Source organism: Pyricularia grisea (assembly GCF_004355905.1).
Source record: "Pyricularia grisea strain NI907 chromosome Unknown Pyricularia_grisea_NI907_Scaffold_4, whole genome shotgun sequence".
NCBI lineage: Eukaryota > Fungi > Ascomycota > Sordariomycetes > Magnaporthales > Pyriculariaceae > Pyricularia > Pyricularia grisea.
The window spans coordinates 495,756-514,222 of NW_022156718.1; the positions used below are offsets into that span (position 1 = coordinate 495,756).

Below are 18,467 nucleotides of genomic sequence, written 5' to 3' on the forward strand. Positions count from 1 at the left end.
ATTTCTGGAAAACCATCCAATATGCTGTCACAAGTTTGGGTGGTTTGGGGCTTTTGACTCTCAAATATATTGGACAAAGAACACCCACTTCAGCAAAAAAAGGTTCATCATGAAATACCTACCTACTCCATAGGTACCTTATCTACCTGTTGGGAACCCCTCCCATTTGAGCACGGGTCTCACTTGCCTGCATGTTTTGTTCACTTCAGGAGACAGGACCTGCCTAGAGAGTACCTAACCTTTAGTAAACTACCTAAACAAAAGCTACGAAAAAAACAAGAGGAAAAAAAGAAAAGAAAAAGAAAATGCAGTCACAGCTCAGGCGCGATTTCGACCTGCACTCAAAGCCTGGTGATGTCTTAGCGTCAGGACAGTCGCGAGCTAACAATGCCTCGGCAAACGAGCTAGGCCTCCTAGAGGAAGTTAGAATAACCGCATTCGGAGCTCTCTTCGAGGGCTATGTTTCTCGCGAAGCATCACCAACCGCAAGCGACATGTCCTCCAACGTGACCATGTTCCCTGGCGTCGCGCTCGTCACTGGAGCAGCTTCAGGTAAGAAATCCAGCCAACATAAGGAGAGGCTCCTTGCATGCTATGAGAAGACGAAAAGGATGAGGCAGGAAAAAAGAAACCCCGTGCCCCAGCACGCCCTTTGGTGGAATTGTGGAAAATATCTCTTATGTGAACAAAAGCTCTTGCTCACATGACAACCCGCACGCAGGAATCGGCCGCCAATGCGCCCTGGCCTTTGTCGCTGAGGGGTGCACCCGTATAGCCCTGATCGACCGAGATGAGGACGGCATGTCGGAGACGTCACGTCTGTGCAAGGAGACGGCGCGGCTGACGCGACCCAAGAGCACTGTGAGCACCTTCATCATCCCCTGCGACGTGTCGATCGAGTCCGAGGTGACGGTGGCGCTCGACTACGTCGTGGAGGAGTGGGGCCGCATCGACTACGCCGTCAACTGCGCGGGCGTGGGCGGCACCGCGGGCCCGTCGCACCGCCAGGCCGTCGATGAGTTTGACCGCGTCACGGGCACAAACTGCCGCGGCACATGGCTGTCGGCCAGGGGCGAGATCATCAGGATGCTGGACCAGGAGCCTCTCAAGACCCACGATGGGAGGAGGGGCAACAGGGGCGTCATTGTTAATGTTGCGAGTAATATGGGTCTAGTCTCGAGACCTGAGTGCCGTAAGTTGTTTTCATCTGTTTCTTTTTGTTGTCTTTTCCTCATTCTATTCGGTAGCAGCGTACGCGGGTGCAGTTGGGGGCTAATACAAAGTCGTAGCAGCCTATGCAGCCTCCAAGGCGGCGATAGTAAGCTTGACAAAGAGCGATGCGATCGATGTGAGTGCAATACTTTCCCCGAGGTTCTGCATAGATGCTTTATCATGTGTGTGCAAAACTGACTTCGGGATCCAAGTATGCCAAAGAAAATATCCGGATCAACTGTGTCTGTCCTGGTATTATCAAGTAAGGCCCCTGAAGTTTGGTTCTGCTAAATGCCAGCAGCTCATGCTTAACAAAATATCTATCCCAGAACTCCAATGACGGCAGATATCAGAGAAGGCGATCCACAGGTACAGAGAGCTCCCATGAGACGCATGGGCACAGCACAGGAGGTCGCCGATGTTGTTATGTTCCTTTGCAGTTCCAAGGCGACATTCGTTCACGGAGCAACGATTGTAAGTCCTTGGTTTCTTTCTGGCTTCGGAACCCTGAACTGACCCATATAATTGCTGACTCTGCACTTCTCGAGCTATAGTGTGTGGATGGTGGATATACCGCTTGTTGATAATTTTCTTGTCATACTTCGATTGGCTGCGAGAGACATATGCATATGGTCGCATCCAGGGTTACAGGATTATAGAGGTAACTAAATGTGAGCAATCAAACCCTTTGTACGCTGAAGCGTGTGGCCGATCCGAAGGGACTTCCTATCATAACTCGACCTCGGTGGGCCTACTCTTTTAAGGGGTATCATAATATAGTAAACTAGCGACATACCGCGCAACACTTCTGCACAAGTCCTAAACGCCGTTGACCGTGTTTCGGACTGGCCCGTGAGCGCATATGCTCTCACCTCATCCCCGACTCCCTCGTGACTCGTTGGCAACAAAACCAGTCCGTTTAAGACGGGGTGTTGGGTCCTCCTTTGCTTTTACGTCTTTTGGGCTTGGGCGGACCACCAGTTTTGCCCGTTTTCTCGCTCTTGGCATCTTTACTGAGGGGACTGTTGTCTGGCAATGTCTTCAGTATAGGTAGAGAGGTATCGGGCCCACTCCCGATTGCCTTCCCCTGCTGCTGGCCAGGTACATTGAGCCTTTCCTTGCGACCAGTCGACGTGAAATGGAAATCACCCGGCTTGCCCGTGATGGGGTTCTCATCCATGTATTCAGTCCCGTAATGGGTATGAATCGCAAAGGACTCCTCAGCAAGCTTCTCGTCTGGCGCTGACCTGTCCACGCTCTTCGCGGTGGCCAGAGTACTACTGGCCTGGCTCTCGGGCATCGGCGTGGCCTCCTTTGATTCGATACCGGTTCCCCGTGGCCGAGCATTTAGTGAATTTGTCGCTGGGGTTTTGTAGCCATGACCCAGGGCCGGTGACCACTTTTTTATCGAATCGGCAATGGGGAATGTCTTGGTAATGGATGATGCAATCGAGGCCTGCAGAAATCCTTCTGTAAGCGACCGAAGCTGACATGGGGACGTGGATGTGAAATGCTACAGCAAGGGCGTTGATAACAAAGAAGACCCAAACTCACAATGCGGGAACTGAGGATATTAGCCAGGCTGGGCGCCATATAGATATTCTCGCCCACAACAAAATAGTCAGAGTGGACTTCTATCTCGTCTGGTGCCGGGAATCCATTAGAGTCCTTAACCTTCCTCCGCGTCTGCTTGCGGATGACCCAGACGCCAGTTCCCATGCCTGGCCCAGTCTCGGCAGGTTCTTGGGCGACAATGTATTCGAGACCAGACATTTCACGAAGTCGAGCCTCGAAGGCTTGCCTGGTTGCTATGATGTGCAGCTGCGACTGGTTGCGCACAGCTTGACTGAAGACGACGGCATTGTTGGATGTGGGATCGAAGAAGGGCGAGGCGGCAAAGTAGTACAGGATGGTGTTGTCATGGATGCCCCCGAACTGCATGACGTGTTCCATGGAGTTCCATTGTATTTCGTCAGGTATCGATGCATCTGCTTTGGCTGCCATCTTTGCGGTGGATATTCGCAGCGTATCCCTTGGAAATGTTAAGTGGTTTGCGATGTACTTTGTTGTAGATTCTGGATTGCCTCGGAGAGTTTTTGTGACAGGGTTTCAATCAAATTGATGCGACGCGGTCCCCCGCGTTTCCCAACTTTGCTTTCGTCACTGTATCCACCATGGCAACCAATAGCACAGTATTTATAGCTACCAGACCCACTAAAGATTCAGTGGAGATTCCACTTGTGCCTGCAAGACGGGAAAAGGTCGCCGAAATACATTCAATCCTTCGCCGAACCCTCAATCCTCAATGAACAAACTCACCTTACAGTACAGATAATCTCGACCGATTTACAACCAAATTGTGCAGCAATTTTTCACACCATATCAACCTGCTAATCCACCGCATGTGGTCAGTCACCGGACAATCACCGTAAATCGCCGTCATGGATCTGCTCTCGACGGTTCGAAAATCAGGCTCCCGCGGAGGCGTCAATTTCAGCTGGGAGGAGGTCGCCACATCCTCACACCGCGAAAACTATCTGGGACACAGCCTGAAAGCACCAGTAGGCCGATGGCAACAAGGAAAAGACCTAAACTGGTACGCCAAGGCCGACCCGTCACCAGCGGGCGCCCCGAAAACAGGCGACGAAGGCGACGAAACAGCAGAGGAGAAGAGAGCGCGCGAACGGCGCGAGGAGCTCCGGAAGATTAAAGAGGCCGAGGAAGACGCAATAGCGCGGGCCCTCGGTCTTCCGGTCCCGGTCCGTGATGCATCGGGGGCAAACGCGACAGAGGTTGGCCCTGCGGCCAGGATGGGTGCTGCCAGCAAGGGAGGATTGGTCAAGAGTGAGGGGGACACAGATGCGCGCGAGAGCAGGAGGAGAGACGACCGGGAGAAGCGCAGGCACAGGGACTCCGACCGGCACCATGGAAGAAGACACCACCATCGCGATAGGAGTCGATCTCGGGACCAAAGCCGCGAGAGGCATTCGAAGAGACGAAACGAGTCAACCGAGAGACCATCTCGGCGTGAGCACCACAGGAGGAGGCATAGGAGTCGAAGCCGACGACCGGATCATGAAAGAGGCGGGGATGCCGAGGCAAGGCGTTTAGGCCATGACGACGCTGGCGAGAATGGGCGCGATAGGGGTGCAAGAAGTCGGCGGAGTAGGAGTCGCGAAAGGCACAGGCCGCGTTCAAGGGACAGACGAAGGAGTCGTAGTCCACGAGCTGAGCAATCACGCGAGGATCGTCACCAAAGAAATCGTGATGGGAAGTAGGCTATTTAATACTACCACCTCGCCTTTTGTGATGGTGGACAGTTAATTTGGAATGACTAGCATCGAGTCTCATGGCATTTTCTTGTACCAGCAACGTAGTAAACACTTGTGATTTTATTCGAAACGAAGTCAAAATATTTATTGAATACTTGTAAACATGATAACTTGTGCGACTGCGAATATTGACTTCACATGAGGCTCGGCTCGAGTGACTAGCACCTATGTACCTTTATATGTCTGTCGGGTTTCATGGAGAAGGGATGCTTCATTAGATCGCCTCAACGATTGGACGAATAGTGGGGTAGGGAGACCCTTGCAGTTGGGTCATGAAAGAGAGTGGCTTGAGTGGGTGCAATGTTTGGTTCCAGGTACCCCAGGCGTCATGCAACCTAATGTACTCCGAACGAGCTGGAACTGAAACTCGCAAGTCGGTGCCTTTGTTTGTTCTCAACCATCAGCTTGACCTGTTCGGGACTGCTGCCTTGTGATCATCATTTTTGCTCAACCACAGAGTGCCTGCTAGTTTCACTGTTTTATTCTTTTTCAGGCCGACCACTAGGCTCCGCGGGAACGGAAGGCCAATCAACGAGCTTAGTAATTACGCCTTCGCCTCATGCGGGCTTGTTGAAGAACGCATCGCCACTCTGACTTAGCGAATTATCCTTGAACATCTTGAATTCCTGTCCCTAGATCAATCAGACCACATTTTCAAACCTACCGGCGAGTATCTTGAAGGCCCAACAATGTGCTGACACAGTCCCCGCGACAAATCCAACTTTACGAATCCAATATAAAGATGGACTATGCAAAGCTGAGGGACGCCGCCCTCCAGCACGGCGAGGACGAGGAGGCTGTGACTGTCGACACCCGCGCCCTCATCGACAAAGTTCTGGCCCGGTATTCCGGCGAGTGGACGACACTTCGAGAACTGATACAAAACGCTGCCGACGCCCAAGCGACGACGGTCAAGGTCAAGTGGGAGACGCACCCATCTACATCTGTGCCCCTACCAGCAACCACAAATCAGACTGAGCTCTTGAAACACGTCATTACAAACACCACATTGAGGAGGCTGTTGGTGACAAACGATGGACAACCATTCAACAAGAACGATTGGGCTCGGCTCAAGCGTATTGCCGAGGGCAACCCCGACGAGACCAAGATCGGAGCGTTCGGAGTAGGATTCTACAGTGTTTTTGCCGACTGCGAGTCACCATTTATCAGCTCTGGCAATGAGGCTATGGCATTCTATTGGAAGGGAAATGCTCTTTTTACAAGGAAACTGCAGCTGCCAGAGGGTCAGGGCAATGGAGAAACTACGTTTGTTCTTGACTACCGGAACGACACCACCGCACTGCCGAATCTGCTCTCGGTGGCCCAGTTTCTGGCCACAAGTTTGACGTTTGTCGCTCTTCAACACATAGAATTTTGGATCGATGATTGGAAGCTTCTTTCTTTGCACAAGAAGACCTCCCCCAGCATTGAAGTCCCTATCCCTCGAGAGCTCGAGACTCGGACTAAGGATGGGCTCATGAGACTCACCACTGTGGAACGCGTCAGTACCCAGATTGACGCAACAGCCATGAGTGTGCTCGGGTGGAAGCCCAAGGCTGCATCAGCGGCGAAATCAAACGACACATATGGCTTCAACTCGTCAGACATGCCATCGCTACGAAGTTTCTTCAGCCGCCTCACTTCGACGGCGTCACAGAGCGGCATTCGTGGAAAACAAACCAAGGAAGAAAAGCAGACATCGGAGACTGTGGTTGAGGACTTGACAAGCACTTCAACCTCAAGTGTCTTCCTTCGCGTTACATCAGCAGTAATCACTACCAGTGTACCAACATCTTTCGCAGCCGAATTGGAACGTGCAACCAAGAAACCTCCACCTAGAACCACAAAGCTTTCAATATTGACGTCGTCATTTGACGAAGCGCAAGCATCCAAGAACTCCAACGATGAGTCAAAGAACACTGTGGACGTTTTTACTTCCGTTCTACCTAGCAAAAAACCCGGCGGTAAAATTTTCATTGGCTTTCCCACCACTCAAACCACCGGTGGTGGCATGCACATCTCAGCGCCGTCCGTCATACCGACTGTGGAACGTGAGGCCATTGATCTCAACGCTCGATGGGTGCGTAGCTGGAATATTGAGATGCTTCGCGTTGCAGGTATCATGACGCGACTGGCATTTTCAACAGAAATGGCCGATTTGCAAACAAAGGTACAAAGGGCGGTTAACGGAGCCCAAATTACTGCTGCAGACATAGCAAAGTTCATACCGGAAGCGCTCCACATTCTCGAGACATATACCTTCAGAGATTCTACTCCAAGCCAATATGTCGCCCAAATTATCAAGGAGTCATTCTGGACCGCGTTCAAGAAGGCCTATATTGAGGTATTCTCAAGTCGTGGTGTGCTTCTCAGCACAAAGGTGAGGATGGGCTCTGATGAGCTGGCAAAGTTCGTAGATGGCATCCCTATTATTGTCAAGGAAATGGAAGGGGCGCCATTCGTAAGAGAATTGCGAGAGTACGGTTTGATCGATGAGATAACTGTTACAGATATTGGCAAAGAGTTGGAGGCGAAGGCCCTCAACAAAGATCAGCTCGTTCACTTTTTAACTTGGGCAGGCAAACGAGCTGTCACTGGCGAGCTGGACCCTCCCAGCAGACAGGCCTTGCTTGACGTAGCAATCGCGACCATTAGTGACAGTGGTGACCAGGGCGAAGTAATTGCCCTGACCACTATCAGGAACTATCTGAGCGCCAACAAGATTCCAGCGAGCTTACCGCTCCCACCGACGACTTTGCCATATGCGTTGACTTGCAACATTCCCGCAGCGCACCTTGAAATGCTTGGATGGGAAAAGCTGGAGATTGTGCCTTGGCTCAGATTTCTGCTTGAGAGTGCCGGCTCGAAAGATGACGAACAGAATATTACCAAGTCGGCCAAATTTGCGGCACAAATTCTCGTCGTGCTATCCAAAAATTGGGAGAACTTGAGCCAGCCGTCCAGGAACTCGGTCGTTTCTCTACTGCAGAACAAGACCGTTGTACCCACAAAGATGGGGATGAAGAAGCCGTCGGAGTCTTTCTTTCCCACTGTAAAACTCTTTGATGATCTGCCGATTGTTCAGGGATGTCAAGGAGTCAAGGACAAGTTCTTGGTGGCGATAGGTGTCAGGAAGACGCTGGACCTCGAGACGATTTTCACGCGCCTCCTTACTCCTGAAAAGGAGGGCTCATCAAAATGGAGTCATATGGAGCTTATCAAGTACCTTGCGTCGGTCAGAGATGATATTCCGGCAGAAGATTTAAGGAGGCTTAAGGATTCGAAAATCTGCCCGGCCGAGGCAGGCCCAGCAGGCATGGAGCCCACCAAGGGTACACACCAGCTGTTCAAGGTCTCGGAACTTTTTGAGCCCAAGGATACATTACGCACTCTCAAGTTACCAATACTTCAATGGCCAGGTCCGCCTGGGAGCTTCAGGGCGAGCAGCCCTGAGGGACGATTTCTCTTTAGTCTGGGACTGAGGCCCCATCCTTCAGTGCCCGAGCTTGTGGAGATGATGGCCTTGGATGACGCATCTATGAGGGCTAGCTCAATGACCTACTTCATTGCCAATCACCACATCAACGGGTATGCATCTTTCAACATTGGGGCGACCAAAAGGGCAATATTACCTATTCAAGGCAATGAGAAAGCTTTGGTCCCACCATCTGAGTGCTACGCAGATGAGGGTGGCGCCGTATTGGGCTTTAACATTATTGCCAAGAACCTGCAAGTTCACGCAAGCAAGTTTGGTGTGGCCAGGGATCCTCCGATAACGGTATGCGTGAGCAAACTCGTCAGCAAGCCCCCTCATGACCGGCAGTCGGCCATGACACTGTTTAGGTACTTCGCGACTCGACTAGGTGACCTGGGTGGGAATCATCTTGCGAAACTCCGAGATTCCAACATCGTACCCGTAACGAGGACTGAACGGGGCAGCCTCAAGGGGAACAGCACTGTAGTTATGCTCAAGCCACAAAACTGTTACTTGGGCAGCTCCTCTACTTACAGCGACATATTCGATTTTGTCGATTTCGGTCCCGATGCCAACGCTTTCCTGTTCAAGTGCGGCGCCAAGAGCGAGCCGACGAAACCGGAAATTGCCCAGATGGCGTGCAGCGAACCCGCTCGCCTTCTCAGCATCTTGCAAAGTCCTGAAAAGTACCTCAATTTACTGAGGACTCTTGCCGAGGACATGGCCACCATCAAAAGAGATAGGGAACTTTGGGCCAAGATGAAGGTGTCTGCTTTCCTGCTCGCCTCCAAGGAGATTGCATCCACAAAATCGGGCAAGGACATGGATGCCGATGAAGATGAGGCGCCTATAAAGCAGTACCAATTGGCCGCTCCTGGCCAGATTGTGGTCGTGGACGATTATATCAGTTACCGACTTTTCAAGGACTCGTTGATGTGCGCTCCCGAGGAAGACGCACTGGAAAACTTCTATCTTGCGCTTGGGTCGCAGATGCTAGGAAACTTGGTTCAGGAAGATCTTAAAGTCGGACCTCACAGCGAGAAACAAGAAGGGGCTGTTTGGCTGCGCAAGCACGTTCTCGAGCGCTCCAAGTTGTTCTTGTACGAGTACACCAAAACCAACAACCATGCCATCAAGCATGACGTAAAGTGGCTCGAGAAGAACCTGATGGTTGAGGTCGTTCGGAATGTCGCACTTCGAAGATCGCTTCGTGGACAAACCCAGTCGCATATGGAGAAGCGGTCTGCAGCTAGTGTACAGACTCGCAACGGATGGGTTCTTTATGTTGCTGCAGAGGGGCGACCTGACATGTACCAGGTCGGCCAAGCGGTATGCCACCTGCTACTGACACGCCCAAACCAGCAAGCTTATTTTTTCTTCGAGCCGTTCCTAAAGCTTGACTTGCTGGACCTTCGTGCCCGTGGTTACAATGTGGACCGTATTCTACGAGCAAAAGCGGCAGAGGCTAGGATTGCAGAGGAGGAGCGACGAAAGGCACTCGAGGAGGAGCAGCAGCGCATTCGTGAGCGGGAGCAGGAGTGGCGTCAGTCTGGGGCAGCTCAGGCAGAGGCTGCGGCCAGAAGCCAAAGGCCCAAAACACCTGAGCCACAAATGCCTGGCTCCTTCGCGGTTGATTCGCCAGACAGTCCCACTCATTCACTCCCTCCTCCCCAGCAGGACACACGCAAGAAGGGCCAAGGACTTTTCTCGAACTGGTCCAAACGGTTGGGTTTTGATCGAGAGAATGACGAGAGTCACAAGCAACTGCAGAACTTGATAGACCAGCCGAAAGCTCCAGTACCGCAATCCGGGTCCGAGGTCGGCGCCCCCGGTCCATCACAGCCACCCAAAGACGACGGGCGTGTTACTTCTCCCGCAGTCGTTCAGCAGAATCTTCTCAATGCCATCAACTCTACGAGGGCGCACGACTCGAGGACACTGTTTTCACCACCGCAGACTAAAGAGGTGAAAGAACAAGCATCGTACTGCGACAGCACTGCTGCACATGACCTCAGATTTGTGGCCGATGCTCCCCAAGGAATGCGCGTCTTCGTCGCCAATGACCTATCCACAGACCAAGGGAAGTTTCTCGAGGCTCATGGTCGATCTATCAAGACGTTTGAAGGCGTACTCCGTGACATCGGGACCATATATGGCCTCGCTCCAACAGTGTTACATATCTTCTACGATGAAAGAGGCAACACCATTGCCTTCAACAGTAATGGAAGCGTGTTTTGTAACCTGCGTTTCTTCCTTCAGCTGCATTCTGAACGGATGGGGTCCGGCAACGCCAGGACCGAGGCCACGACGTGGTGGTGGGTTGTCATAGCCCATGAGCTTGCCCACAATCTAGTCCAGCCACACAACTCGGACCACAGCTACTACACCGAGTCTTTCATTCAGCAATTCTTCCCCAAGATGATGGCCAAGGCAGCACAGTGGAACAGTAGTGCTCCTGCGCCCGCTGCCGCTGCCGCTGCCGCACCCCCTGCGAACCCAGGAGGCGATGGTCAGCATTCGTTACCACCGCCACCAGCATATAGTCAGCAGGCACCGGCGAGGAGCAACAATCTCATTGACCTTTCTTGATATCTTGACGGGCTGTAAGATATACTATGATTTGCTTATGCTGTCTGTCTACGCATGGCATAAATCTCTGGAGTTGAGCGAGTTGTTTGTGTGCGGGATACTTTTTTGAACATTTCTTTTTATTATGCATATATATCGGGTTGGTTTCACTGTTTGCATTTCTCCTACTCTTTGTACGATCCATAGACTCGTTCTTTCTGTTTTTCTTTCCCCCTTTTCTTCCTGTCATAGCAGCGTGGGGTTAGATTTACATTGGCAATTGCTGCCCCCTAGAACACATGTAGAGTGTATTCAAACCTGCATACATACTGGACTTGGCATAAATTACATTGTATCGGTTACTTGCGGCCTAAAACTATGTCTTCAAAGAACTGTACAGTGCCACTGCCAGCCAAATCTGTTGATTATCGACCCTGAATGATGTGTAACCATTCATCAAATCACCTTCGGCATGGATGATTGGGTATCACAGAGTCAACCAGTTTTATGTATAATGAATCGCCAAAGTTCCAAATATATCAAGAGTCGCAAAATAATAATACATTTTTTGAGGGATTGCAAAAGAATCGCCAAATCAGTAACCCAACCTTGACTTCGCTAGTAAAACATTCGCAGGAAATCATGGCTAACGATCCGCTCTCGACCAAATCACTCAAGCCAATGCTGGCACCAAAAGACTCTTTTAAGCACCCCATCGAGTTTTTTCTTCTTCTTTTTTTTCCCCCTCAGGTCCTTCCCCTCTCTTTCGCCTGCCTAACCCGCCAAGGAGATACAGTTTTTTTTTTTTTTTTTTTTTTTTTTTTTTTACAACCTGGCAGATGTGGAAGCGGACTCGTCGACGGCGGCCGGCTTCTGGGCAGCCAGCAGCAGGAAGCGCGGGCAGACGTTCTCGGGCCAGTCCGGATGCTTGCGGCGGNTGTTTTCTTGTTGTTTTTTTACCTTGATTTATTTTATTTTTGTCGACGGTTTTATTTTAGTGCGAATAACGATATGCTGCTTCTCTAACACGCCGCCCGAAGCCATCTTTCTGGGGAAAGTCCACGCCAAGACTAAGGTTTCTTTCTTTTTCCTTAGCCACTTGAATGATCTGTAACGCAGTCACCTCGTGTTTAAAAAGGCTCGGAGCTTGATGAGAGCTGGTATTAACCCTGTAGTGTTGTAAAGTAGCGCGCTTTGTTTTGATGGACTAGCGTGTCGAGGAAGACATGAAGAAAATCAGCTGCCAAGGATGCCCAAATCCCTTTTCCGACTAGATAGGGCAACGATGTCGTTGAATCTGCATTCAGGTAAGGGGTTGCCTGTAGGTTGAAACTTTGAACACATCACGGCTAGACTTGAGGATGAGGACCAATGTGGACAGTAGCCCGACTTTTGAAAGAGAGTGGGGGTCGGTCAGCGACCCGGTGACGGACAGTAGAGTCAGTTCAACAAAAGGGCTCTCTTGCTGCAAAGATAGGAGCCTTTGCTAGTACCACAAGGGGATAGCTTCACTAAACTGCTCAGCTAGTGGGCCTTATGGATTTCACACCAGAAATGGGGTCATTGTTGTTACTGTCTCAGCAAGCTTGGAGCTTGTAATCATGTCGTCTGGTGGAATGGAGACACGGGTTTAGCTGGGGTTATCGGTCGAAAGCAAAGAACAAGATGGGAAGGTTGACGGATGGCCGTGCTGGACTGTTTCTTTTTCTTCCTGTTGCTGCTATTTCCTTGTTTCCACCCCGTCAAAAGTATCCCTTCACATGGTCGTCTATCAGACGACATATCGTCATGTATGTACCACAAAGCAAAAAAGCATGGGAGGTGTGATGTGGTGGTATTGGGCCAGCCCTCAAACAGGTAAGCCACCAAGTTTTTTTTTTTTTTTTTTTTTTTTTACAACCTGGCAGATGTGGAAGCGGACTCGTCGACGGCGGCCGGCTTCTGGGCAGCCAGCAGCAGGAAGCGCGGGCAGACGTTCTCGGGCCAGTCCGGATGCTTGCGGCGGGCGTCTTCGGTCGACCCCCACTCGGCCATGTCCTTTACGACGAAGCCGGCGGCGACGAGCATGTTAAAGTAGCTGGCCATGGTGCGGTGCTGCTTCTGGACGCCGCCGTTGAGCCAAGTCACCTCGCGCTGGCCCTCGGAAAAGTAGCTGTCGACGGGCCAGAAGAACTTGGAGCCGCTTTCTTGTGTTGCCGCCGCAGGACCCTGGCCGTTGCTGTTGTCATCTGTTGCGTTTTCGGCGGCTGCAGCGGCGACATCCTCCATGGGCCGGAAGCCTGGGACGACGGGTGCCGTGTACATGGGGTGCTCGATGGAAAAGACAAAGGAGCCGCCTGGCTTCATGGCCCTAAAGACGCGGCTCAGGAGGGCATCAAAGTTAGAGACGTAGTGCAGGGCCAGGCCGCTGACGCAGACGTCGACGGAGCCGTCGGGGATGTGGTCGAGGTTGACGTCCTCGAGGTCCATGCGTGCAAACACGGGCGCCCTCTTGTTCTTGTTGTCGTCATCGGCAAAGATGACGTCGGCGTTCTGGCGGGCGCGCTGGAGCATGTTGAGCGAGATGTCGTATGCGTTGACCTGCGCGGCCCCCTCGCTGGCCGCCCAGAGGCTGAGGATGCCGTCGCCGCACCCGAGGTCGAGGACTCGACGTCCGGCGACCGGCGGTAGCATGCGGTAGAGCAGTGGCCACTCAGATGCGCCGGCCAGACCCTGCTTCATGCGGGGGAGCTGGGCGTAGTTTTGGAAGAAGTCTTCCGAGTCGTAGATGTTCTGGGCTGTGGAAGAAGGCATGGTTGCTGCTGAAAGTGGGGGGTGGGGTTTTGGTGTAAATAGTTTCTAGTTTGCGGGTTGGGATTTTTATGGAGTGTCAACAAGTCATGTATCTGATCTAGTGGCTGAGTGAATATCAAATGATGTCAAGTTATCATATGATATGCAATGACGGGCTAAATAGATAGATAATGTGTTGTCAGGTTCCGAGTGAAGTGTGTCTGTCCATTAGCAGAGAATATGTAGGGGAAGAGGGGAGCAGAGCGGTGGATTTATATTCAACAGTGATGATGCCTTCAGCTCTCGAAGCGAGCTTCGTTCCACCTAGAGCAAAGGCATTGATACTCGAACACACTCATTGTACCTCGAACGTACCCCCGTTGTACCCACCCCCATGGGGACTAGAACAAAGACTTTGTCGGTTGATCAGGCTACGGCAGTCAAACCATGCGCTGAATGCCATGGCGAGAAGCCCCCGGTCTAGTGCCTGGTCGTTGGTGATGGGCAAGCTGTGATTGCTCGATTCATCGTGGCGTCAGTCAAAGTGCACGTGTTACTTTCTATAGCCCCTGAGCAGACTTCAGCTGAAGATTGGCAGGTAACATTTTTGTATACAGTTTAAGGGCTTCCATGTAAGCATGCAATGTCATGTATATGTAGGTATCGACAGCACCTTTAACCAAGCGACTTACTTGACTTGAATCCTCTGCACATTCACCAGGCATGTTTACAAGTAAAAGGGGAAAATACGGAGCCAAATTCATACTATGTGAGTAAAGACTGTAGTCTGTCACTCGAGAGAACGTAGACAGGTACCTTACTTACTGATAGCACCGTGTCAAATTGTTGCACTGGCACTTAACAGCTCCAGACAAGTTGCATGTGCTAATAGTAGGCTCTCCTGATTACTGCAAGTTCGTAGATCTGTGATGCTGGTGTGACGGCGGTTGTTTCCTGGCGGTACGAGTTGTTCTACTGTCATCGATAGAAAATACGGGTGGAGATCCCTGGGGAACCTGTAAACAAAGACATTGTATCCTAGCATTCGCCTTTGTCTCGTAGTGGTAGTTTCATGTGCTTGGCGCGTAGTCCCTTGGCGGGAGGTTCCTTTTCGCGTGGCGAGACAAAGGATAAGCAACTAATCCCGGTAAGGTCCCGCGATTTTCTCGCCGTAACGTCGACGCTTGTGCGAGTCTAATGCAGCCTTGGAGCAAGGGAGACGGGCTATAGCCTAAGATAGCCTATAAGTGACGATCAGAAAACAGAAGCAGCTGCGATGTCAAATGCGTTACGCCGCGAGCTTTCCCGGATGCAGTTCTTTGCGTCGTAAAAAGCCCCTTTTTGACGCAACACAAAATTTCCAAGGCGCAGAGCCCTGAAGGAAGAGGTCCCATTGGCGTCGCTAGACTGAACCAATACCAAACGGGGGATTGGCGAACATGTAGAAAGCATCTCATCTTGGTCATGTGCTCTGTCCCGTACCTTGACAGAATGTTATGTTTCAAGCATGTTTGCCTTGGAAAAAATCAATAGTCGAGTGGACAGAAAAATATAGGAGTGTTGACTCCGATGCAAGGGATCAGTCAATAATTGGCTCTTAGTCTCCACACCCTCGCAAACAAATCCACGGAAGAGTGAATTTTCTTTGCCGGCGCGCGATGCGATTCCTACTTCGGGAAGGTCGATGCTGATGATGATGATGTTGTTGTTGTTGTTGACGATGATGGTGACCTGCTGTGATGCAACGAACACGTATGCACGGAAAGTAGGCTCGGCTTGCACCAATCCTGGCGAGCGACAGACGGTAAGAGGATATCCAAAGGCGAGACGCACTTCCGTCCCGTGGATATGGTAACACCCTAGTCGGCTGTATCCTGGCCACGCCATCCATGAATCCATACTCCAGGACATTGGGCCATTCTACACCTTGGTTTGATTGGTAACCTGGGTAGCCAGACTCAAGGAAGTGAGCGAGAGTCTGCGTTGTGACACGCTGAGGTAGCCCCGATCGACTCCCAAATTTTGCGTTTGTGATGAAAATCGTATCCCTTGCTTGCTGCGAGTGCTAGACTAGCATGAATTAGGAATTCGCTGACAGTTGGTTGATACAGGGAATGGATAAATCCAGTAACAAGTTCGTCACTATCTTCACGCTCTCGGATTCCCATGTTCGTGTCTGGAAATCAAAACGCGATTAGTTGATCGTGTTTGAAAAACGTCTTTTTCTTCTCGTATCCTCAATTTTCAGCCATTTCCCAAACGATACGCTCAGGCAAGGCGTGCCAAGAAAGAAAAACACGTTTCAGGGTAGGGTAGCAGGATACTGATGGTTGTAGAACGAGCCGCGCGGGAAATAGCATCTTGGCATCCACCAAAGGACAGCCAGCCCCCGGCCAATCTCTCGGCTCTCCTTTTTTTCTTCTTTGATATGTGGGTAGTTGCGCGTTTATCTGACAAACGGCATGTCATTGTCAAACGCGTCTAACTTTAAAGTTCAACTTATGCGTCGCTGCGTGGGTCCGATGAATATTCAAATGCATGCTCATGGTGCCAATTAGCTTTGCGGGGAGAATGATTCAGCAAATCTCAAAAAGGCGGCGGTGAGCCAATGCGAATGGCCTGCTTGAGCTTAGATGGATATTGTTTTAGCCGCTTGGAACGTATTGTTGTCTTATCGATGACGATCTAAATCTTTGGCTTTCGTAGAGCATCAAGGTAGATTGAAAGCAAGAGAAGGTATGAAAGAAAGGGCAAGACGAAAGTGGAGAAGACTGTCGAGGTAAATGCTTTGGCAGTTTGTTAGGTACCTTACCTTGCTTACCTACCTAGTCAGGTAGGTAGCATCGGAAAGTCCAGAAGGTTTATACATAGTACTGCAAATTGAGACAATACGATCGATCAAAATACGACCGCAGATCTTTTTGTCACGAGTCATAACCCCTTTTCTCCCAAAATGGTAATACCATGCATGAGGTAGTAAAAAAAAATAAAAAAAATCAGAGAGTTCGAATTCTCCGGCCTGACAGAAGTAAATCTTGCAAATAACATACTCCTAGGTAGGCACCCAACGGTGTTTACATACCCATGTAAAAAGTATATGTAATGAATGTATGTTGTATCCAGCCGGTGGGTAAGCTGTTCCGTAACTCATGAGCAAAATCTTCTTTGAACATGCTGCTCTGCACGCTAGGCAGTCTGAGTTTCAAGAAGGAATCTGCAAAGCAACCAGTGTCGTTGCTGTCGAGTTGGGCCTGTCTATAAAAAGTACAAACGGGTCGAATGAGGTACGTAATGGCTCCAGTCGTCCACTTTCACACTTTTACGTAGTACTATGTATGTGTGAATGAACCATGCCGAACGTTCGCCGAACGATTTCCGCCGAGTTTCGGCTTTCCTCGTGAGTTTTGTTGTTTGTCAATCGACTTTTGAAATGAGGGGCAGTTGTGGGGCAGCGGGTGCTGCACCTAAATTTTACCCATGGGTTAACATAAAATACTCATAGTATCAGTTCATGAGGCTGAGCTTCCATGGCCCGGCGTGGGTCCGGCTAGCTTAAACACTTACCCCAAAACCCACAATCGAACCACGTCAAACTTGCGCAAGTACATGCCTACCTAGTAACCTGAAGTGACGGGGCCTACGGATGTCATTTTTCCCCTCAATTATTTCCAGCATAGGCGGCAAAATAATATACTCGCTCGCTTCCGAGCTACTAGACGTCATTGTGTGAGCCACTTGATATCAAACAAGGAATAGAGGCCCCATTACAATCACTTTGAGCATGAGCATCAATCAGTTCAAGTTTTATGAGCCGCCAGGAAGCGTTGTTGGTTGGGCTGGATGGGTCCATGAGCTTACTACGTATAGTACGGCATATTCTCGCCTCTCGGCGTGAGGGGGAACCCAGAGAAACGAGTGGATTCCCAGGTGCATTTCAATCGGTAGCATTGGCGCTTAGCAGAAAGACGTTTGTTCTGGTCTCGAGTCTGCCAGTATGTAACAACTACTGTAAGGCATGGTAAAGCAAGCCAAGAACCCCGGATACCTTATTACCTTATCTGGTCGCGAGGCGCCCAAAGCAACTCGTTCTAGACTCGACAACAGGCTAGTGGTGTCACTCCATCTGAAGATTTACGCTACGTGGTAGAGTGCCAAGAGTGTGTACTTAGTACGGATAGTCACCCGTAGACTAATGCATTTTCGGAATGGTAAAATGTTGATTCTCAATCCCACCTAATCTGTTCTTTTGTCATCTTATCCACATATCGCTATCAAGTGAAATTTGAAAACTTGCTCGCACATGTGGCCTGAAAACCCACAACAACATAAAGGTACTGTGCTCCAGAAAATACCTACATGTGCTACACAGCCTACGTAATTTATCTCCAGGGGGGACGACTGGCTTGAGGGAACTCGGACACATGTACGTACTCATAGTACAGCAGTCGGTTGAACTTAACAAAACCATGTACAGTAAGTAGGTACCTACATAGAGGCCCTGGCCCTAGCTCTAGAATCCCGGCCACTGCAGTCGGTGGATGAAAGATGCGGGGTGGGTGTGGCCTTCTCCCAGCACAGTCCAACAAGCCAATTCATTTGCCCGCTTACATCAAGCATGGTCGGGTGGCAGGAACCAAAAATAATTGGCCTGGCCCCTCTACAGTGCCCCTCTCAGACTCCTCCTTGCCGACAATCCCGTATGGAGCTGGTAGCAATGCCGATATGTTGTGATATGATTGATTTCAATGCCTGGAGCTGTATGTACCAGTAGTGAATTACTAGCCAGCAAAAAAGGGGGTAGGTAGGGAGGTAGGTACCTACCTACCTTCCCGGGCATCTGGTTCTCGGGATCACTTCTCTGGGTACGAGCTGGTCTGGCCCCAACTTGAACTCGGGATTCGGCGTGCTTGCTCCGTGGCCCTTGTCACTCTGTCCTTTCTAGTTTCTTTCCTCGGCCTTTCAATGCATTGTCAATTCCATTCTTGCACTCCTACAACATCCTGAACAGGACTCGACCGACACACCCTTTCCGACCGTCAACATAAATATTAAGACATCCTGCCCTCCAAAACATGTAGGTATCTCTCCTTTCCCATCACCTCAAATAT

General features: G+C 50.6%; 6 protein-coding genes across 6 annotated transcripts; 3 read left to right on the top strand and 3 right to left on the bottom strand.

The window, feature by feature from the left end:
• Nucleotides 1-305: 305 nt before the first annotated feature.
• On the top strand, nt 306-1,796 carry PgNI_06875 (uncharacterized protein; the record flags this gene model as incomplete). Its single annotated transcript, XM_031126894.1, has 6 exons — nt 306-552; nt 722-1,192; nt 1,290-1,348; nt 1,425-1,474; nt 1,542-1,686; nt 1,767-1,796. 6 exons carry the CDS (start codon nt 306-308, stop codon nt 1,794-1,796), a joined length of 1,002 nt encoding a protein of 333 aa, XP_030981473.1.
• A 335-nt stretch (nt 1,797-2,131) lies between these two features.
• On the bottom strand, nt 2,132-3,216 carry PgNI_06876 (uncharacterized protein; the record flags this gene model as incomplete). The annotated part of the gene is made up of 2 exons (XM_031126895.1): nt 2,132-2,668; nt 2,767-3,216. 2 exons carry the CDS (start codon nt 3,214-3,216, stop codon nt 2,132-2,134), a joined length of 987 nt encoding a protein of 328 aa, XP_030981474.1.
• A 437-nt stretch (nt 3,217-3,653) lies between these two features.
• PgNI_06877 (uncharacterized protein) lies at nt 3,654-4,490 on the top strand (the record flags this gene model as incomplete). Its single annotated transcript, XM_031126896.1, has 1 exon — nt 3,654-4,490. One exon carries the CDS (start codon nt 3,654-3,656, stop codon nt 4,488-4,490), a length of 837 nt encoding a protein of 278 aa, XP_030981475.1.
• A 796-nt stretch (nt 4,491-5,286) lies between these two features.
• Nucleotides 5,287-10,608, top strand: PgNI_06878 (uncharacterized protein; the record flags this gene model as incomplete). The annotated part of the gene is made up of 1 exon (XM_031126897.1): nt 5,287-10,608. One exon carries the CDS (start codon nt 5,287-5,289, stop codon nt 10,606-10,608), a length of 5,322 nt encoding a protein of 1,773 aa, XP_030981476.1.
• A 1,872-nt stretch (nt 10,609-12,480) lies between these two features.
• On the bottom strand, nt 12,481-13,380 carry PgNI_06879 (uncharacterized protein; the record flags this gene model as incomplete). The annotated part of the gene is made up of 1 exon (XM_031126898.1): nt 12,481-13,380. The coding sequence occupies one exon, from the start codon at nt 13,378-13,380 to the stop codon at nt 12,481-12,483; it is 900 nt and encodes a 299-aa protein (XP_030981477.1).
• A 2,132-nt stretch (nt 13,381-15,512) lies between these two features.
• Nucleotides 15,513-15,944, bottom strand: PgNI_06880 (uncharacterized protein; the record flags this gene model as incomplete). The annotated part of the gene is made up of 2 exons (XM_031126899.1): nt 15,684-15,944; nt 15,513-15,535 (listed from the first exon to the last, which is right to left on the bottom strand). Coding segments are annotated over exons 1-2 (168 nt in total), but the record flags the coding sequence as incomplete, so codon positions are not given.
• Nucleotides 15,945-18,467: the final 2,523 nt, after the last annotated feature.